Genomic DNA, 24070 nt, shown 5'->3' with positions numbered 1-24070 from the left:
ATTTTCCTGGGGGATTTTCTTCCTTGTAGTTATTTTTCCCCGACTTGTATCACTTGAGGTGTTTGAATTATCATAAGGTTCAGAAACCTGTAGCGATCTAGAGTTTGTCGTGTCATACAGTTAAGGGGAAATTAAGCTGGGCTCTCTCTGCTTCGATTGCGGTGGGTTCCGAGTCGCTAATTATAGAGTTTTTCTAGAGCTCTTAATTAGTAAGACTGCTCTGTCGCTCACGACGTTTTTAGTAAGAATACGGGAATTGAGGACCAGCTCACAATTATCTGTATTAGGATTCACGACGATTCAGGTAACTATGTGTTAGGACTGGTCGCCCATATATGTTTCCTTTCCTCCCCTTTTTAGAGTAAATTTTTACTTTCCTTGTCCTAAGAAAGAAAGTATTGCTTTCCGAAAAAAAATTAAGGTGCCCCAATTTGTAAATTTCTAAAGGTCCCCTGAGTCCAAAAAAGTGGTTTTTGGGTATTGGTCTGTATGTGTGTGTGTGTGTATGAGTGTATGTGCGTCTGTGTACACGATATCTCATCTCCCAATCAACGCAATGACTTGAAATTTGGAACGTAAGCTCCTTACAATATAAGGATCCGACACGAACAATTTTGATCAAATGCGATTCAAGATGGCGGCTAAAATGGCAAAAATGTTGTCAAAAACAGGGTTTTTCGCGATTTTCTCGAAAACGGCTCCAACGATTTTGATTAAAGTTATACCTTAAATAGACATCGATAAGCTCTATCAACTGCCACAAGTCCTATATCTGTAAAAATTTCAGGAGCTCCGCCCAATCTATGAAAAGTTTGATTTTATATTCTCAATTATCAGGCTTCAGATACAATTTAAACAAAACATTTTGAGTGGAAAAGATTGAGTATGAGAATCTCTACAATTAATGTTCAGTAACATTTTCACCTAAAATTGAAAAATAAGCTCGAAATTCGAGAAGATGTGATTATCCAATTGCAAACTGTTGGCAACTGTTGAATCTATTAAATGATTCACTGTGAAGAGATAGCAGACCTCGTGTGTCTCCAGCGTTATTGCCCTGTCACCAGGTGGCTCTTGAATAGTAGACTTGAGATGCGCAGGAACACTAGCGTCAGGTGATCAATTTTCATAACGGCAAGGAAAGTTGTGTGAGTGCGCCACACCAGATTTTTATTCTTGTAGGGAAATCCCTGTCCTTTTTACGAATAATTTTTCCTTGTTTAACTTTCATTCTTGTAGGGAGGTCCCTGTTTTTTTTATAGCAGTTTCTGACTAGCTGTGATTCCCTGTAGGAAAATCCCGATTTTCTTAGAGAACTCAGGTACAGCTTGTACACCTTATCGCGGTTCTTAGACCGCGATTCCTTTCCCAATTCTCTCTCTAATCATTTTCCCGAAACTAGAAGTTTCATGACTGCAAGTTTCCCTATTCTATATTTTCTTTGGATCTCAGTTAAAGATTGAGATTCTCCTTGTCAAGGTCCTAAGACCGCAATCCTTTTCCTATTTCTTTCTTTCCCGAAATTAGAAGTTCCTGACTGCTAGTTCCCAATTCTAAATATCTGTTTTCCCTGAGATCTCAGTTTCAGATTCGAGATCGTCCTAGTTGCAGTTTTCAGACCCGCAAGTCCTTTCTAAAATTCCTAGAAACCATTCCCCTGTAGTAGCAAATATTATTTGCTGGGTTTGCCTGTGGAAAATTCACGAATTTTCCCGTGATCTTAATTGCAGACTGGAGATCGTTTTTGTTGCAGTCCTTAGACTTGCAACTTCTTGGAAAGGCCCCTTAGAATCTTTTCCTGAAATAGGAGGCTCTGACTCTATATTTTCCTTGTGGAAAATCCCGGAAAAGTCATTTCCTACCCTGACAACGACATACTGTTGTCTTCCCGATATCATTCCACAGATTGTGTCTGTGAAGATCATTCTATCCTCTCATAATAGTCGACAAACTGACTATTAATTTAAAAGCGTTTTGGACGATTGAGAGAGATTTAAATTCCCTTGAGGGCATTTACAGATCAGCCCTCAATAACCATTACGCAGTCGACAGACTGTCGTGGAAAACCTTGTTAGCAGTCCCAGAGATCCCTTCGCAGTCACAAACTCGCAATTCAGAAATCCTATACCCTAAACCCTATAAGTCAAAATCTATTGGGCTAGCAGGATCAACTTGCTGAGTGTCAGAACGCAATTTTCAGATTGCAGATTATTGAACAGACATCTGTTTGCTGTAGAGAATAATAAACTTATTATTGATTCTCTTTCCTCTATACCTTATACCCCATTCTCTATAGCTTGTACCCAACACCGCATACCCTGAAAACCTATACCCTATACTCTATACTCTGTTACTCATACTCTATATCTCATACCCCGTACCCTATTCTCTATAGCTTACACCCTATACCCTATATTCTGTAACTCATACCCTATACCTCGTACATTCTATCTTTAACCTTTACTCAGTACCGGGTGCGCAGATTCAGTTTGCATGCCGTCAATGCGCAGTTGCAAATTGCGTAATCTCTAACAAATCTCTATACTGTCCCCTATTCAATTCTGTTCTAAACCTTTCTATAACACCTATTCCGGGCTTTCAGGCACAGCCTTGCTCGCCGTCAGAACGCAGTTGTCAGATTGCGTATTACTTAACAAATTCTAATTTATTGAACACCACTAACGACTCCATAGATCCGCCATACTCTTACCCCATAGCTCTCGCCCTAAACCCTATAGTAAAACCTTTTTCCGGGCTCGCAGATTCAGTTTACCCGCCGACAATCCGCAGTTGGTACAGACTGTGTACTACTTTTCTAAATAGAATTATTTGTAGGGATCTGACATCCGGATCCGTCTCCTTGTATAGGGTTACCCTAATCCCACTCAACACCCACCCTAAATCCCAAAGACCAGGGGCCGAATCGGCCGGCAACGGCACGGGGAAACACTCTTCCCTTAAACTTAAAAATCTCGCGACAAAAGCGGAGGGTAAAGAATCAGGATAAGGGCAGAACTGTTGTTCCGGTATCCCCACCAGTCAGTACAGCTACTGACCCCGACCCATATCCGACTGAAGCTAGTCCGTATTGTAGCAATACTCCGCAATTATTAGGTAACCTAGGGTGTAGAATAGACACCTAATCATACTAATATCAGTGTATCTAATAATATATCAGCAATGAAATTGTTATCTTCTGTCTTATGTATATCTAAACATAGTTAGTTTTAAATTTTAAATTTAAGACACAGTCATGGGTTCCTTCTTTTATATTTTTTGTTGTTTATTTATTATATTATGTCTATTATACCTTTGGCTTAAGTTATTTGGTTCTACTTTTACTTTAACTTATTTTTCCGTTCAACCATATTTCTCATCACTTTGATCATACGAAACTGGAAAATTCTGTTTGTCTTTAATAAGTTTCTCACTCTCTATGTTAAACGAGCCCGCACCGTCACCATCAAAAAGTAACCTGAACTAGTCTGTTATATATATTTGAACTACCGCCTACACAGAGTAGCCAACATAAAATATCGCACAGAAATGAAGAAAACACTGATTCAATTTATTACCAACAACATTTATTATACATGAATATGATTATTACAACATTATGTATACACTATTACAAACATTTGCATTATAATCTAAATTATTATCTATTGTACATTTCTACACTACAACATTCAAAAAGATCAGACAGGCATTGAAACACAAACACAGACACATTCATAAGGCGCTGTTCACCTGTTCTAGTAATTTTCTATTCTGTATCATATTCGATTTAACAATATAAAGTGTTCAATAAAGATCATTGAAATAATTCTACTGAGAGTTCTTATTCTTTCAAAAATACACAACATAGTCGGTGACGGCTTGGGCAACAAACACGGTTACGGTGCTGACGCGGTGCGGTAGTATGTGTCCCTACACGTTTGAAAGCATTTTTTTGTTTTCTCACTCGCCGTAGTACGTCCGACACTCGGCCGTGCCGCGGCGCGTGCTCAGTGCGATTATGTGTGTACCGGCCATTATTTGTACTCTTAAAAAGTACTTTATATTACTGGTTTAGGTTTTAGGCTAAAAAGTGTAGGCTTGAATAATTTTCTGATCACATCTGACATTTTATAATAATTTTGTATTGTTTATTCGTCATGTTTTCTCAATTTCAATAAAATTCACCAAAATGGCACATTATCAATTTGAAGTTTCTGCCTGATTAATTGTATTAGGCGTAAATATTTTATTGCTCATTAAATCATTTAAAATACATTTACCTTGTCATAAAAACAACAAAATGGTTACAACAAATGAACTAATCATATTAGAAAAGATGACAGTTACTCTGGGTCTCCGTAACATGTGTATGACTTAAACCAACCTGCCAAAAATGATACAGGTGAGTATCCCAGGACAGACTATGTAAAGACCCAAATATTTAAAGGAAAACCTTTTCGAATTTCCAATTTATTGAACTAGAGTAGATGTCACTGGTTTTATTTCTATTGAGAGATAGATTGTTTACAGCACACCAATCATTTAAAAAGTGAGTTAGGCCTACGTCTTTCAGGTTCGAAATCCAGATTATGCTTGAAGGCGCAATTCATTTCTAATCCCAAGTTATCTGCTAACAGGTAGCCATAATTGTGTATGTTTTCAGTAAGCTTTTAATTTATCATAGATCATTAAATTTGTATGAATATTGAAGTGTATGAACCCTAGACTCAAGTCTTGAGGCAAGCCACATTCAACTTATCTACCATTAGACAAGACACCATCCTTATAAACACCTTATATGGTGTCTGCCTCTCAAATAAGAAATATGAGTTTTACAGCATTTTTTGCAAATCATTTTTTTAGAAATAGTTGAGCAAGCGTTTATTGAATGAATATTGACCTCAATACAGAATAATTAGGGTGGTTCACTCTCAACCACCAATGGACCGCCAGAGACCGACCATTGACTGCCCAATGTAGGGACACCAGGATTGGCAGTCGTGCTGGCGACCTGAGTGAGATACCTGCCGGTTACGAACCTAGTGTAATGAGCAATAACAACTAATACCCCCAGACTCGCTCAAACCTTTGGCAACCCAAGCTTCAGGGTAAAGCCACACGAAGCGTTTTTTCATATTAGTCAAGCTGATTCCCGAACGTCAATCCAATCAGCCAATTGGAGAGCTTTATGCCCTGCCGACTCGTCTGAAAACGCTTCCAGTGGCTTGACACTTATCGTCATGGCACCCAGAATGTCCTCCAAATGGTCGTTTTCACATTTACCAATTGGCTGACAATCGTTAAGTGTGAAAACGGCCAATAGATGTGCTGCCGTACTGTAGGCTATTGATAAACTTACTCCGCTATAAAATATTGTTTTAAAAGGTTCTACTTTGTAAAACTTTATTCGAACTAAATAATTTCTCTAAATATTTCTTATATTTTGTGTTTTGATGAAAGTTGAATAAAATTTCTACTGAATTAATTGTTTCAGTTGTGACGCCATCTGTTACTCTCTTTATGGGATTCGACAAAATGGAGAGTGAGTAATATGTTGGAGTAAATTCTTCAACATGAATGTATATTTTTAAATTAGCTTTTGCATGGTATAGTACTTCTAACACTATTGAATGATTATTATCTTGTGACCATAATAAGTAGTTCTTGTTTTCACTTGCTTGCGAGTTAAATTCAATCGTCAGCTAAATTCAGTTGCATACTAGGTCAAAAAGATCAGGTTGTTAGTTACTTTTGACGTATAAATTCTTGTCTATCAATTCTCAATTAATCGGGTAAAAGGTGATTTTGTTTCTAATGTTTCTTGATGGTCAGATAGTATGATCTTCATTTCTGATTACAATAACTATATCACTTATTCTATTAATTTATATCTTTCAGTTCTACAATATCTCAAGTACAATGTCTATTGTACTCAACTTACTTATAATTTGAAAGAACGATTATTGTATTACTTCCAATAGGTGGTGGATTCTTTGTGGAAGGCTCATCTACGTATCTTCTCGGGGCTCTTAATTTATTGGTAATAGCAGAACTTCCATGGTTATTACTCAAGTGATTTCCATCAATAACCCAAATCTGTATAAATAATTTAAGAATACAAATAAAAATTCTTCTTCAAAAAAAATTATTCACAATTTAAACATTGCGGTTAAATTATGAGCCCCGAGAAGATACGTAGATGTGCCTTCCACAAAGAATCCACCACCTATTGGAAGTAATACAATAATCGTTCTTTCAAATTATAAGGATATAGTCTCTCATTATCTATCATTAACTGGCTTTAGACTTTCACGTCATAAAAACCAAAATGTCTTCTGTCTATCAATCTTCAATTACTGTACAATCTTTTGTCCTATTATGACTTTTGTTAACCAGCAATAAAATCTTCACTCATTTATATATTATTCGTGCATATTATTATCATGCAAAAAATGATAATTAAAATAATTCTAAATAAATCGAGAATATATTCCAGTAGAGACACTTTCAACCAATTCAAGTTGATGACTATTCGCCAACTATTATATACAGAAAATGTTACAGTACATACGGGTGATTAAAAATTAGTTTATATTGAGAGATAATACTGCTTTGTATAACTTCAGATTGAGTTAACAGAACACATTTAGCATCAATTACACTAATCTGACAATACTACGCAAACAATTGAGTTATGTTAGCACCAAACTAATAAATCTCATCTCGGGTAACAGAATTGATATTTCTCTGTGGGGAGGCAAAGGATGGGAACGGAAGTCATAGATTGGATCATTGAAACCTTTTCTTGAACATCAGTAAAATATTTTAATTTATGTCCACTATTAACTCCTTTGGTTTCTTTTCTGTTTCAGGTTAGATTGATTTTGTTTTCAATTGGTGCTCTCACTCAGCGTAACAGGAATTTTCCTTTGCTGGGTGATGCCAATAGTGTATTTAAATGATTTTGTCTAAATTTTTTTCAAATTTGATCTCCATTATAGAATTATTCTAAGGAATTGAAAGAATGATTTTATACTGTATCTACTAAGTATGAATTGTAGCATGTATTAATTTTGGCGATAAAAACTAATATTATTATTATTATTATTACCCATTTATGGAGTTGCTTGACCATCCTAACCTGGGTTCCGATTCCCAGGAGGTTTGACAAGCTATTTCTGACACAACTACTCCTGACATCCGTGAGGTGAACAATCATGCCATGTCCGTGATCCACAAATCGTTTGCTCTGCGCTGACGGAGTGAACCCAAAATCACTGCTTTCTGCATTTGGCCTGCTAGTGAGTTAGCACTCTTTTCATAAGCAAGCACTGTTTTCAAATTTGCAAGCAGCGATGGGCGAACCCCTCCAAGGACACCAATTATGAGCACTATCAATTTAACTGAGTAGCCTGGGTTCAGTTTGCGCAGTTCCACAAGAAGCTCCTGATACTTGGTCCGTTTGTCCTCCTCCTGCAGCAATATTGCATTCTAATGCTAATTCTTCGACTTCTTCTTATTATTATTATTATCATTATTATTATTATTATTATTATTATTATTATTATTATTATCATTATTATTATTATTATTATTATTATTATTATTATTATTATTATTATTATTATTCACTCTTTTGCGGATTATACAAATAAGAGGGGCATTTACATGCAACCTCCAATTCTTCTCTATTATTCAGATTGTTCTCATCAGCATACATTTTAACTACCAGGCACATTGCAGTGTTTGACGTACTATACATGCCGTATCTAGAAGAACTGATTTTTGCATTTTTTCTACTAGATTGTCTGAAACGTCAATCATTTTGCAGCATTCCACTGTTTTTTTTTTTGTATCAGCCCACCCATAGTTATAATAATTGGCAATATTTTTACCTTGTGCAAGCCATACATATCTTTGAGTTCGAATGCGAGTTCCTGATATTTCCTAAGTTTCTCTCCTCGGGTTTTTTGAGCATTCCATCAGCTGGCACCGCAACATCAATTATGATAGCCTCCTTCCTCAACATGTCCATCAAGAAGATATCAGGCTTGTTATGTAGGACCTGCCTATCAGTGATCATCTGAGCATCCCAATAGATCTTGACATGGTTTTTCTCAGCAAATGCAGGTGGTGTATATGAATAGTATGGTGGAGTTTCATTTATCATACCATTCTTCAGTTGCAATTCTAAATATACTATTCTTGCAACATTATTGTGCCGCCTCAAGTAATCTCTGGTGGCCAATATTGAGCACCCCAATTTTCTGATATGCTGAATACTTTCCACAGCAGCAGCACACAACCTGCATCTGTCACTTATGCTCAGATCACCCATTATGTGTCTTCTATAGGCATTAGTGGCTATCACCTGGTCCTGTATGGCAAGCACAAAGCCTTCTGTCTCTGGAAACAAGTTCCCAACTGTGAGCCACCATATTATTATTATTATATTATTATTATTTTTAATTACAGTATAATTCTTCGTCTTTTTATATCTTTTTGTAATGCATAAATAAAAAATAATCGTATACTTCGGCTTTTGGGAAAATAATCATTGAAGCCGTTTTCTCATCTACTGACATCAAACAGTCACGTTGAGATGCATGTTAGTCACAAACGTATTATTCAAAATAATATAGCAATGATCTTAATCAAATCTACCAAAATTTCACCCACTTGCTGTAAAATGCAGGTGTGAATGCGGAGTCAGCTATACCAATTCAAAATTTCCTAAGGAGGAGATTATACATAATTCATCTATCAAAATTGGTGATTGGTTTTGTTATTTTGATGAATTTTGTTTGCAGATGAGGAATTGATAAAATGGGGCTGGCCCGAGGATGTGTGGTTCCACGTAGACAAAGTCTCCTCTGCTCATGTATATTTGAGGTTGAAAGAAGTAAGTACTTTCCAACTGGTACATCCTCATATAAAAATCGAATAATTAAAATCGTTATTCTGCTATAGTAAAATATGCCAAGTAAAATGTTATTTTGAAGTTGAATAATACTAATGAATATTAATGTAAGGTACTGTACAAGAAGTGTAATAATGATATTTTAGTATTGCATACTCATTGTAATACACAGTAATGTGGTACACAATTTCTGATGCAATACCTATTAGTTCTAAATATACAACTTATGACTGTTCAGCTACACAACTATTTCAGAAATCTTTGCAGTCTTGATCTTTGAGTCTGTAATGTTTATCCAATGTTTGGTCCACTTTGAGGTGAATTCGTTTTTTATAAATCAATTTAGAAAATAACTTACATATTCACGAAAAGATCCCTCAAAAGTATTGTAATGGTGATGAAATTGAAAGGAAATTTATTATAAGGTCGTTATTTATTTATTGATTGGGTTCGTTAAAAAAGGTGTAGAATTAGGACTTTTTCAATCATATTCTTGTGCTCATTTAGTTGAATTTTCAGTCGAAATTTTTTATCGTGGGAAATTTATTTTTCTGTTGAAAAATGATTTTCTCACGACAAGATTTTGCTGACTTGCGTCCGGGAAGACAGTCAGTTTTAAATTTTATGCAGGTTTGAGGTAGCCTATTCTCTCGGAACTGTATTTCCGTTAGCGATGGAAAATACACTGATATTTGGGAATATTTCAAACTTGCATTTCTCTTTTCCACGGAATTGTGGTCTGTCTCCACGTAGACCATCGTCTCGTTGGTGGAAGGGGAACATAATTTTCGTGGAAAATATCAGTCAGCGAATCGAAACAGATTGAAATCTAGAGGTAGCCTCGGGCTTCGAGGACCCAAAATTAATGTGTTTGTTGTCTAAATTTGTTGAAATGTATTACTTTTCATCGCGGGATAGATTGAAGTATTTTAATTGTTTGAAGTTAATGTGTAATTTTTATTGAAAATATTAGTGATAACATCCTAGTGTAGTGAAAATTCAAATAATGATGGATGTATAAATTTAACGATGATGAGTGTCATTATATTTTCTAGCTCATGCTAAAAACCCTTGAATGACCGACCGTGTCCCTAGTATTATATATTATGTTCAATACTGTAGAAAAATGAGATAAGCCCACGCTACCTTCGTAAACAGTTAATATTCGTAAGCAATTATTATTATTATTGGGGCACGTTACTGTCGGTCCCGGCTGAAGTATGAAGTTAAAGTTAATATCTATATATATAAAAGCGAAATGGCACTCACTCACTGACTGACTCACTCACTCACTCACTCACTCACTCGCAGAACTAAAAATCTACCGGACCAAAAACGTTCAAATTTGGTAGGTATGTTCAGTTGGCCCTTTAGAGGCGCACTAAGGAATCTTTTGGCAATATTTCAACTCTAAGGGTTGTTTTAAGGGTTTAAAGTTCGTCTTTTAACATGTATATTCTTTTTCTCCCAATATCTTAATTATAATTTAAATTTCCATATTATATGTTACTATAGAACTATAATCTAGATAGAGTACCTCTTCGAAACAGTTGTTAACTGGCAACTAAATTAATAATTTTGTCAGGTTGGCATTAAGTTGAGTTGACTTTGTTAGGTTGGCACCAAGTTGAAGATTTAAATGCATTTATCGCGGAAAAATTGATTGGGCACTGCTACTTCAATCCTGGGAATATTAAATTACTAGCCGTCAGGCTCACTTCGCTCGCCATATCCGTTTAGCCAGACGATCTGGACCCCCGACTGGATTGTCCTAACATGATAAAAATGCAGGCGAGCGAAGCGAGCCTGCTAATCTCATTCTTGGACGATCCATTCGGGGGTCCAGGGGGCGGAGCCTCCTGGCTAGACGTATATCGCGAGCAAAGCGAGCCTGACGGCTAGTAAAGTTATATATTCAGGCGTTGGGACCTTCCCGCAAGGGACTCTCCACCAACAAAAGCCATACGAATTTACTTTTATTATTATTTTATTTATTATTTTTTTTTTTTTTTGAAGGGACGGATTCAAGGATCCAAAGGTTGAAAGAACCCCACACGTCAACCGAAGCTTATTGTGTTCCCAAGTAGTATGTTAGTTAAGAAAACCAATACCTATGTCCTTTACAAGAACCAGGAGTTTTTTACTATGCTAACATCCCATTCATCACCTGGTTGCTTGTCGCAATCCAGTGTGATATGCTTGGTAGTCTCTTCAGACTGATTGGTCCTCGTGACCTACGTGAGTTCCACTCCTGGTCTTCTTTGAAGTTCCTTCCGCTGAGAAAGGGGTCGCCAAGTTGCCTCTAGGGCGCCTGGCTACCCTTGACTCAACCTCTTGACCCACATTTGTGCCTGGAGTTTCACCCATCTCTGGTCTCTTGGGTTTTTCTTTTTGTCCCTCCGAAACAGCCCTGATGGGGCAGATCCCGTGGGTTTAAGGGCACCTGGGGTTCCTTTGTTTATGTGGTTCCCACGAACAGCTAGGGAAATGGAGTCAACCCAGACAGACCCCTATGTCCAGGCAAGGCTAAATACTACAGGAGGGCGCCTGGTATCCTGCAGACACCGTTAGAGACACCATATAAAGTACCACCCATCAGCACGGTCCACATAACACCTTGGGTTGGCCTAAGAAGAAGAAGTAAGAATATGGCCAAGGAAAACCGACTGATAGAAAAAGAAATAAAGAATGGCACAAAGCTAAGTCAATGGAAAAGTGCCATTCTAGAATGAAAAGTTCCAAAGCATATCAAGAAGGAGAAGAAAAGCTTTGGAAAGGGCCCTCTTAGTCGCCTCCTACGACAAGCAGGGATACTGTGGGTGAATTCTGGTTTTCAACACATTCTTGAGTAGGATGCTCTACTCAAAGCTCCCCCTACCCAGCGGGGGCTTTGCGAGCAGTTAGCAAAATCTTATAGATAGTTTTCATAATTTTAGAATGTGAAATGAAATGTTACAGATGCTTTGATATCAAAATTTCTAGTAGTTAGCTTCGTCAATAAAATTTACTAGTTATAGTATAATATAATTTTGTAATAAATCGGGTGATAGAATATGAAGCTTATGTATCATGATAATTATATGATTCTATCATTTTTCGTTTTTGGATTATCTTTGTAGATTATGAACAGAATTATTGAACTTCATCAATCGCGCTTTTCGGAGACACATCTCCGCTCGTGCAGCGCCAATTTTGCCGCCATTATTAAGCTCATTCATTCATTCATTATCACTTCGATAATGTACTTTTTGTATAAATGAATAAAAAGAAAAGAATTCCTTGAGTTTGTTTTATATTTTTTCTTTATTTATATCATTTATTGAACAAAACACTATATTTTGATCATAATTATGATATTTTAGGAAAAACTAGGCTGAGCCTGTACCATTTCTCTCCAAAATTTTTATAAATAGTTAATGTTCTCCAAGGTATTTTAAGGTTATGGAATCACACATCACGGCTTCGCCACTTAATTTTCGGTCCAGGAATGATTATTTGAAAATTTTGAAGGTTGACTTAAGAAAAGGAATAAATAATCCACAAAAATAGATTAAAAACTAGAAATATTTCACTTATTTTTTAAAAAATAAAAATAAAGTGTGTACTAAAGACATTTCTTTCGCCACTGAATACAAATATTAGCCTATAAGTTATTAGAGGCTTATAATCCCTGATTTCAAAAAATCATTTAGCTTATAATGATCTAAAAACCCCTGTAATAAAAACGCAAGATTAAAACATAATATAAATATAATATATATGATGTGTAATATCAATGTAGTCCTTCCAATGTATCTCAAGCACTTTGAAGTGCTTATGATAGTATTAGACTATAATAGTTCTGTATTAAATATCTGTTCGACAAATTGTTCAACTAATAATATTTAGTCTATTACACTGACAATTTGATTTTTAAATCACATATATTTTTATGAATTATTGATTTATGACGTAGCGTTCATAGTGCAATACCGGCTTATTTATTGTAATACGGTACTATGAAAACTTCTTTTTTATGTCGAATAAAAAATTGGTTGAAATAAAAAACTTTAGTTACTTCACACAAATTTATATAAATTCATTTGATGAATGAACAACAACAGAACAAGACTTATCCTATTTTGGACTATGTGTAACCTTATCTAAATTTGGGAGAGGAATAGCACAAGGTTACCTTACTTTTTTCCCTGCCTCTCTTTTTAATGATGTACTTATAGTATTAATCAATAAAAAAGAATCAATATGATGGTAAAAGGTATATACATAATCTAATCCACTTCCATGTCTTCATGTGATTGTAGGCATTTATTGCAATTTATGACAGGATGAATTATGCTTACGAACATTAATGTAAAAAATTATGGCGAAATTGTAAGTGGAAATCTGCACTCATAAGCGCTCGCGCCAGCGGCAGATTGACCGCTCACTTGTTATAATTCAGTCTTATGCTCAAGTAAACAATGGCTGGAAAGGTACGAGGGATATTGGGGAAAGAATACTTGAGGCTCACATCACACTCTGGTCGCCATGATACAAGGTGCGGCAGTCAATCGGGCGATTTTAAAAGCGTTATCAAGAGTGAATGATTAGATTTATTGACATGAAACATACAAAAACACAGAGTAAAGATAGTAGCATTTAGTTTACAAACTCAAAAAACTAAAAAAATAGAAAAGAAAAGTTTTATTTTCGAAAAATAACATCTGTAAGATGTCCACCATTCCTATGTATGCAGTCAGTAAGTCTTCTGCTAACATCGCTCATTACTCTAACTACCGCTATGTTCTCTGGTGTACGCACTTTTTTTGCACTACCACCTCTCTTCTTCACTGTAGAACCAGTTTCCTCAAAGTTACGAACCAGGTCTTTATGGCATTGGCTGATGGAACAGCATTATTACGATGAATCTCGAACTCTCTTCTAAATTCACGCTGAGCGATCACATAGCTGTCCCCGTTTTTATAAAATGCTTTTACGGCCTAAGCACGCTGTGCTCCTGTCCACTGCTCCATTGCTACTAAAATGCTTTAAAGTTTTCTACACGATGGGCGTAGCATCGTTCTCCCCACTCCAGCCAAACGAACACAAGCGCTGTTGCAAAATCGCCCGATTGACTGCCGCACCTTGTATAAAATATTACAAAAATCCTAAAAATGCCGCTATTCTGCCGTCAGCGCGAGCGAAAGAAGGTTAAGAACATGAAGACGCTAACCAGATGTTCTATTTCAGGGCCAGACAATTGATGATATACCATCGGACCTATTGACGGATGCTGCACAGCTTGTAAAGGCAAATAGTATTTCTGGAAATAAAATGAATGATGTGGATGTAGTGTACACTATGTGGTCAAATCTCAAGAACACTCGAACCTCGCCGTCACTTCCCGGAAACACTTGCTCAATGACACCCAGTGGCCACTGCAATGGAGGTGTGTTTGGTTGGTCCACTACCACAACCGTTCCCACACTGATAGAAGTGGGTGATTTCAACCATTTTTTACGACTTTGAAGTTCGTGCAGGTACTCTCTTCTCCATCGGTTCCAGAACGATTGAATGAGTTGACCAATCAATTCATACCTGGTGAGACGATTCACAGGGACACTGTCCACGTCCCGCATGGGAAACGATTTCAACGGTGTTAGAGTCAAAAAGTGCGCTGGGGTTAAAGCCAGCGGTTCACACAGATCCTCACTCAGTACACACAGTGGGCGGGAATTCAGGACACCTTCAATCTGCACCAATACAGTGTTCAGTTCCTCATAGGTGAGAAGTTGATTGCCAATTACTCGGAACAGATGCAACTTTACAGATTTGACATTTGCCTCCCACAGACCTCCAAAATGCGGTGAACCAGGGGGAATGAATTTCCATTCAATTTTGTGTTCGGCGAGTTGACTAGTCAATGTGGTTTGAAACTCGGACGAGTTCAAAAGTTGAGATATCTTTCGCAACTGTTCCTTGGCACCTACAAAATTAGTACCACAATCGGAATACATCACACGACAGGGTCCACGACGTGACAAAAAACGACGAAACGCAGCTAAAAACATGGGCGTTGATAGATCCGATACCAACTCAATATGTACCGCCTTTGTTGCCATACACACAAACAGACAAATGTAGGCTTTCAAACACAAGGATTACGACGTCTCGTCATAGTAATACGCAAAGGACCAGCATAATCCACACCACAATTTTCAAATGGTTTGCATTTTGACACTCAACAAGCAGGCAGGTCACCCATTTTGGAATAATGCATTATTACTAGGTCGAACACGAAACAACGATTACACTTAAATACACAAATAAATAATAGAGCGAGCAGACAGTATCCAGAATTTCTGTCTGATCAAGGACAACAATAACGAAGGTCCAGCATGACAATTCTTCTTGTGATGATAATCAATCAACATCGATACGAAAGCGTCGGATTTTGTTAGATCATCTGATGACAAGTCTCAAATTCAGTCCAGCATGAGACAAACGACCGCCGACGCGAATCACACCTCTATCAATGAATGGAGACAGGCGACATAGGCGCATAGAACAATCTTCTCCCTTCTCCAATTGCACAAATCAGATGAAAAATGTATCTTCTGTACCACTTTACATAGATACCTCTCAGCAACATCGAAATCTGATTCTCTGATTGGGGTAAGATTCGTAAGAATTTGAGAACAAGAATTACAATTCTCAAAAGACGACCATAATCCGACAACGACCAATCAATGAATATACTGCATTGCTGTTACAATCAGGAGATTTTGTGACTGTCAACACTGACGGTTTTTTCGCCTCCGGTGGATCCACTATCTCTTCCATTTGAGTTCGGACGGGCCAATCGCATTTGTCCTCTGCTATCCATGATGGACCTGAGAGCCACAACGGAAAGTTCACAAGCTCAACTGGTGATAAACCTCTAGACAAACAGTCAGCGGGATTTTCAATTCCGGCAACATGCATCCACTCCTAATTTCCACAGTTTCTGGACAAGACATTTTAGAAATAATGTAAACGGTGACAAGAGACCAAGTGGATCATAGATACGAGCCATCACTGACAGAATAGAACGCTTAGTAGCGACGACCTCACCACACTTGACGGAAAACTGAAACAGATCAGTACTAGGTTGCCAATTCAATCCCAAGATAGCCAAGGAGTTGTCTGCTTCGAAATCCTTGTACGAAAACGATTTCTCTTCCTCCGAGAATTTCTCCAACATTGATGGTGAATTTGAAGTCCACTTTGTGAGCGAGAAACCTCCTCCCTCAAACAGCTGCTTGGACTGACGATACAGCTCCGCGGCCTCTGACTCTGTGGCGACAGATGTGACTAAGTCGTCCATGAACATGTCTCTTGGTATTCTCGCCTTGGCTGCTGGAAAACGATTTCCATCCTCCTCTACAAGCTGGTGGACGGTGCGAAGCGCCAAATATGGAGAGCTTGAAACACCAAAAACAACACAATTGAGCTGATAAATTTCGATCGGATCCTCCGGCGAAAATCTCCACAATACACGCTGATAACGACGGCAGGAATCCTCCACTAATATCTGTCGATACATTTGTTTAATGTCGGCAGTTAGTGCGATTGGGAACAAACGAAAATTAACTAACAAAACAAAAATGTCAGTCTGCAATTTGGGACCAGCATGAAGAACCTGGTTCAATGACAAACCCGATGATGTTCTGGAACCAGCATCAAATACAATTCGGATGGGCGTGGTAGTGCTGCTTGCTTTCACGATGGCGTGATGCGGTATGTAGTAACCACCTCGGTCTGTCTGATCTGCTACAAACGACATGTGACCCTGACGTAGGTAATCGATCAATATTTCATGATATGAAATACGAGTATTGCTGTCAAGCTCTAGTCGTCTCTCCAAAGTCAGCAGTCTGCGTTCGGCGACAGCATACGAATCTCCCAAGCTGCTGGGCGGCTCCGCAAATGACAAGGCAACAACAAAACGACCAGAATTCACACGATGTACAGACTTCCGAAAATTTACCTCACACTCCAACTCTTCCGGTTTCAGTTGACAGCTTGGTGCAGGGCACGATTCCAACTCCCAAAAACGTTCCACAAAACTATCCAACGATGGACTACTAACGAATGGACTACAGATGGCTGTAAAACAATTCGACACATTCGTTGTTGAAGTGAGAATCGGCGCTCTCCCCATCAGAATGTGACCAAAGACACTATAACAGTCATCAATTCGTGCGATTCACCTATACTAGGACTCCCACGTAGCAAGTGAGGAACTAACTCCGCACCAATGATGCCATCTATTCTACTAGGAAGGTAGAATTTGTCGTCAGCCAGTGTGAGATTTTCAAGATGATGAAGTTTGGATCTGTCGATTTCACAAGAAGGCAACTTGTCGATGATTTTATCTACCACTGTGGCATCCATCGAAAACTTGACGGTAGGATCCAACTTCGACTGAATCGACACACAAGTACGACCTCGAACTTCACTAGTACCACCACCGAATCCACGAACAACGGTTTTCATGGGCTGGAATGGTAGTCTCAAACGCCGACACAATTTGGCTGTAACAAAATGACACTGACTCCCGGTGTCAATCAAGAAACGAACATCACAAAGCTGATCATTACAATCTCGAATATGTGCAGTGACGGTCGACAACACAACGGTCGAATTTTCTACATCGTTGGATGTAGAACAACAACTAATAGGTGATGTGCCACCTGCCTTGGAGTTCGACGAGGACGCAACACCTTCATTGGAACTTGATCTGGAAAAGTGCAATAAAGAATGATGAGATTCTCGACATTGAGCACACTGAGTTTTACTACGACAATTTTTACTCAAATGATCCACATCAAGACAACGAAAACAACAAAACTTTCCTTTAATCAAACAATAACGATCCCAAGGAGTCATTTTCAAGAAATTAGCACAATCTACTAACCGATGACCCGTTTTGAGCACTTCAGACAATTGGGATTTTTACTAGATGCATCGTTAGATGAATCATTAGATTGAACCACAAACACCTTTGATTTATTATCCTTTTTGTGCTTCATATTAAACGATTCAGTCTGTTTCTCATCAGAAGGAAGAGTCTTAATTTGCTTTTCAATGAATTTGACATAATCGGTATAAGTTGGCATAGCCTTGTCACGGACGGCCGATTCAAAATTTCTACGAGAACTTGGATCCAGCAATCTCAAGCCATGATAGAGGAATATCGAGTCTGACAAATCAGTGAGTCGCAATCTCTTCACTGCATTGATTGAACTGCAAAACCCATCCAAAATCGCAATACAACCTGCCTTTGATTCTGATTTTATTGGACGAAATTCAAAAATTTGTTTGAAATAGGCATCGACTTGCGCCCGTGGATCGTTATAGCGGGTCAATAATGCCTGCCAAATTATTGATAATTATTAGCCAATGGTGGCAAATGACGACAAATATTTGCTGCTTGTCCAGTAAGTCTACTTACAAGATATTGGACCTTCTGCTGATCGTTCAAACTCTTGTTGTCATGTACCAATGCCTTAAATAATTCATAAAACACCGACCATTGAGTCTGGTTCCCATCAAATTTTGGAAGGTCGATTTTGGGCAGTACTGACTCGGACACGACCGGCTGTGCACTAGCTGCTGAAGCTGCCGAAGATTGAGCAATAGCATCAGTCGCCTCTCTCTGTTTGAGAGTGTTAGCCGCTACTTCAATATACTGAAACAGATCTAGATGTGAGTCGTTGAATGCTACAACATAGTCTTTATTCAACTCAAGTTCCAACTCATTAACCACTAATTCTGTCTTTTCAAAATCCGAAATGGTCTGAGACACGCGAGGATACAACAATAAAAATTGCTCAGCTACTTTTGGATCAGAGACATTTTTAGACAGGTCATAAATTTTTTGCAATCTGGCATACAATTGTTCCAGTTTAGCGCGATGCACCCTGATTTGTTTCTGTAATTTTTCCTCCATCTTGAACTCATACACAAAACAATTCAGCCCCAACAATACAAAACAACAGACAATAAAACAAGAATGAGTTCAAAACTAGATGAAAGGAAGAATCACGAAAGTTAAACTTTGATTATCAATTCACAAGATAAGTTACTGCTGAAGACAAAACTATATGATTAGATAATGTTCTTCCAACAACTCACAAACAAACAATAACTTGTTGAATTGAACAAACAAAATCATGCTGTGATTAACCTTCACTAACATGTATAACAAAAAATGGACAATACAAATTCCCAACAAACAAACAAATTCCTGAAAAAGAGCACAATGAGCCTAGTTTCAGGAAAATTACAATTTTAACTGAAATAAATTTAATTTCAGACAAATACAAATTGACAAGAAACCTTGCTCTTAGAACAAGGCTACAACAAACTAAGTTGAGCATGGATCAGACCATTCTCAACATGCCAACACTGGACAATGACGAAACTGCTTAAATCTAATGTGTGTGAATTAATCAACAAATTACAAATTTAAATTCATCCGGCCCGGAGGACCAGAGATGTTCTGAACAAAGCTCAGGCTAGAGCTACTAGAGGACTGTAATTTACTATTCAAATAATCAAATACAAACAATGGGTAAAATTTAATCTTCAATTTGAGCCAGGTTAATTGTACAGTTAAACTCTGCATTAATAAACAATAAAAAAGAGCAAAAACTCACCAGATTTAATCCAATTTTGTCTACTTGCCCTTCGAAGCCTTTATTAGGTGTTTTGATCAGATTCAGGGAGGAAAGAAATCTGGGAAAAAGACAGGTTTTTGCTTCCAGGCTGTTTTTTCACGTTCAACTTGCAGGCTCTGTATTGTATTCTGAACAAAGCTCAAACTGATTCTTTATAAATTCAAATCCGATTCAAATTAATTCAATTCAACACTATTTACGCTGTTATATTAAATTCACACACACGACACTTAAACAATCATTTACAAGAAATTTCCGATGAAATTACATAACAAAATACAAACTCGGTCTTCACAACAAGACAACAGGCTGACAAGAACGACTGAACGACTGAACTAGAATGACTGGCTTTTTCTCGACAAGCCAAACAGCTGGACGATCTGCGCTTGCGCAAACAAGCCTACTATAGGCAGAACTGTAGTCAGGGATTTGGCGCTACAATTCGAATGCTCTGGCCAAACCACTGCTTCGCCACTTAATTTTCGGTCCAGGAATGATTATTTGAAAATTTTGAAGGTTGACTTAAGAAAAGGAATAAATAAACCACAAAAATAGATTAAAAACTAGAAATATTTCACTTATTTTTTAAAAAATTAAAATAAAGTGTGTACTAAAGACATTTCTTTCGCCACTGAATACAAATATTAGCCTATAAGTTATTAGAGGCTTATAATCCCTGATTTCAAAAAATCATTCAGTTTATAATGATCTAAAAACCCCTGTAATAAAAACGCAAGATTAAAACATAATATAAATATAATATATATGATGTGTAATATCAATGAAGTCCTTCCAATGTATCTCAAGCACTTTAAAGTGATTATGTTAGTATTAGACTATAATAGTTCTGTATTAAATATCTGTTCGACAAATTGTTCAACTAATAATATTTAGTCTATTACACTGACAATTTGATTTTTAAATCACATATATTTTTATGAATTATTGATTTATGACGTAGCGTTCATAGTGCAATACCGGCTTATTTATTGTAATACGGTACTATGAAAACTTCTTTTTTATGTCGAATAAAAAATTGGTTGAAATAAAAAACTTTAGTTACTTCACACAAATTTATATAAATTCATTTGATGAATGAACAACAACAGAACAAGACTTAGCCTATTTTGGACTATGTGTAACCTTATCTAAATTTGGGAGAGGAATAGCACAAGGTTACCTTACTTTTTTCCCTGCCTCTCTTTTTAATGATGTACTCATAGTATTAATCAATAAAAAAGAATCAATATGATGGTAAAAGGTATATACATAATCTAATCCACTTCCATGTCTTCATGTGATTGTAGGCATTTATTGCAATTTATGACAGGATGAATTATGCTTACGAACATTAATGTAAAAAATTATGGCGAAATTGTAAGTGGAAATCTGCACTCATAAGCGCTCGCGCCAGCGGCAGATTGACCGCTCACTTGTTATAATTCAGTCTTATGCTCAAGTAAACAATGGCTGGAAAGGTACGAGGGATATTGGGGAAAGAATACTTGGGGCTCACATCACACTCTGGTCGCCATGATACAAGGTGCGGCAGTCAATCGGGCGATTTTAAAAGCGTTATCAAGAGTGAATGATTAGATTTATTGACATGAAACATACAAAAACACAGAGTAAAGATAGTAGCATTTAGTTTACAAACTCAAAAAACTAAAAAAATAGAAAAGAAAAGTTTTATTTTCGAAAAATAACATCTGTAAGATGTCCACCATTCCTATGTATGCAGTCAGTAAGTCTTCTGCTAACATCGCTCATTACTCTAACTACCGCTATATTCTCTGGTGTACGCACTTTTTTTGCACTACCACCTCTCTTCTTCACTGTAGAACCAGTTTCCTCAAAGTTACGAACCAGGTCTTTATGGCATTGGCTGATGGAACAGCATTATTACGATGAATCTCGAACTCTCTTCTAAATTCACGCTGAGCGATCACATAGCTGTCCCCGTTTTTATAAAATGCTTTTACGGCCTAAGCACGCTGTGCTCCTGTCCACTGCTCCATTGCTACTAAAATGCTTTAAAGTTTTCTACACGATGGGCGTAGCATCGTTCTCCCCACTCCAGCCAAACGAACACAAGCGCTGTTGCAAAATCGCCCGATTGACTGCCGCACCTTGTATAAAATATTACAAAAATCCTAAAAATGCCGCTATTCTGCCGTCAGCGCGAGCGAAAGAAGGTTAAGAACATGAAGACGCTAACCAGATGTTCTATTTCAGGGCCAGACAATTGATGATATACCATCGGACCTATTGACGGATGCTGCACAGCTTGTAAAGGCAAATAGTATTTCTGGAAATAAAATGAATGATGTGGATGTAGTGTACACTATGTGGTCAAATCTCAAGAAAACTGAAGGAATGGAACCTGGTCAAGTTTTATTTCATGTGGAAAAGGACGTAAGTATTTTCCTGTCATTGTCACCTATCAAACCACCGCATTCTTTCAGCAGTGCTTGAATTTGTATCAACATACATTGTCGACATTGTTCGACCAAATCAAGCCGAATATCAAGCTTTTGAGAATGTAAATAATTTTTTTTAATTGTTGAAACAGAAAGGGCTTATATTCTGTATATCTCTTATATTCGAATACTAAAGTAGAGAGGAATTTGATATATCTAAAATAGTTCCTGCTTTTTTCTGTCTACTTCCCCAACAACTGTGTACACTTTACAGTCAGCTAAAATTGATTCACTATTTTTCGAAAACTTCAATTTGACAATGGAGAATTATTTAAGAAAAAATTGAGAAAATATTCACATATTTTCGAGGGTGTTACAGGGTATTACCCTGTTGTCAATAATTGCAGTAGCAGTAGTCTTCGGGATGATTTACAGCATTTATTTTGGATTTTTGTTTAATAATAATTATTATTAATTCATTAGCATTTGAATAAATGCAATGTTTCAGTAATTTCCATCTGCATTCTATCTCAGGCTTCCATCCAATTGCTACCTCATTGATGGCGTCATATTTACATCTCGCATTCATCAATATTCTTCACATGATATTCTCATGAATAGATTCAAGATGACTCACGATAACATATTATTAAAAGAACAAATTTCAATATTCAGTCTACTGTAAGCTTATCTGGATTTGGAACTTTCCTCAAGTATGGGAGAGTTATATAAATCATATATCATCTCACTTTAAAATAATAATAATTGTAATAACTACAATTAAATTAAAGAAGAATAATTGTAATTGTTATAATTGATGGTAGTTTATGGCATCAATAATTATTGTTGATTAGTTATTGGAATTTTCTATCAGTTCTAAGTGAATGATTCATTTTGAATGCTCAGTATTAACAATCAAGGTTTCTATAATTTTTTCAGGTTCACAAAATAAGGGTTGAAAAAAGAATATCTTCAATCATAAATAGACTGAATAAAACAAAAACTTCGGCCACCCCTGACTTTCGAGCTCTAAGAGAAGAGAGAGACAGAAAAGAAACCGAGAAAAGGAAGAAAATTCAAAGGGAATTGAAGCAGAAAAAAGTCGAAGAAGACAAACGAAAGAGAGAAGAAGCCGAACTCAGGTAAGGTCTCAGAATTGACTATAATAATTATTATTATAGTAAGGCTAGTTACACACTCATTCGGTTCGTTTCGTTTTCGGTTCGTTTTCGGCAAATTCCGATAAGTGTGAAACGGTAATTCGGTTTGAATTCGGTACCGAATAGAAACCGCATAGAACCGAACGCCCACTTGACTCTAATAAATTCCATCAGGTTTCAATTCGTTGCTATCGAGAGGCTACTTTCACACACTTTCGGTTCGGTTCGTTTCGTTTTCGGCAAATTCCGATAAGTGTGAAACGATGATTCGGTTTGAATTCGGTACCGAATAGCAACCGCATAGCACCGAACGCCCCCTCGACACGAATAGGTTTCATTATATTCGAATTCGTTGCTGGGGAAACAGGAAAAACAAAGTCTTTTACACACGCTTGCCTTTTTTGTTTTTATTTTAACCTGAAAGATAATCTTTCTGTTAGTTCCCAGGAAAATTTTTTTCTCAATGAATAGTTTGCTAAAAAATATGAAATATATAAATAAAAACTAAGGGAGAATTTTCATTTTTTTTATTTTTCAACAAAAAATATTACATGATTTCATCAATGGAGACGAGAGATGAAGTTTATATACCATGTGTCAAAACAAGGAACAAATTTTCGATTTAAAAAAATAATCTCTCTGAACATCCAAAATTAACATAATCAAAAAGAAACTATTCAAATAATTCACAATTTTTAATCAACTTTAAAATTTTGTTGTTCAAGAAATAATATCTTACAATTTAACACCAGCTGTTATATTAAAATATACCAGCATGAACTGTGAAAATCCAAACACAGCTGTGTTTGAGAAGAAAATACCTAATTAGAACCGTACGAATTAAAACCCTGACATGTATGAAAGCCT

General features: G+C 36.9%; 1 protein-coding gene across 3 annotated transcripts in view; it reads left to right on the top strand.

The window, feature by feature from the left end:
* Positions 1-24070, top strand: part of LOC111043604 (coiled-coil domain-containing protein 25) — a 33735-nt gene that overhangs the window by 1403 nt on the left and 8262 nt on the right. For all 3 annotated transcript variants that reach the window (XM_022328590.2, XM_039423914.1, XM_039423915.1), the window contains exons 2-5: positions 5495-5542; positions 8811-8902; positions 21859-22038; positions 22983-23185. In XM_022328590.2, coding sequence (XP_022184282.2) covers positions 5495-5542; positions 8811-8902; positions 21859-22038; positions 22983-23185 — 523 coding nt within the window. The remainder of the gene's footprint in view (positions 1-5494; positions 5543-8810; positions 8903-21858; positions 22039-22982; positions 23186-24070) is intronic.

The sequence above is a fragment of the Nilaparvata lugens genome, chromosome 3, assembly GCF_014356525.2.
Source record: "Nilaparvata lugens isolate BPH chromosome 3, ASM1435652v1, whole genome shotgun sequence".
NCBI lineage: Eukaryota > Metazoa > Arthropoda > Insecta > Hemiptera > Delphacidae > Nilaparvata > Nilaparvata lugens.
This window is presented reverse-complemented; position numbering and strand designations above follow the sequence as displayed.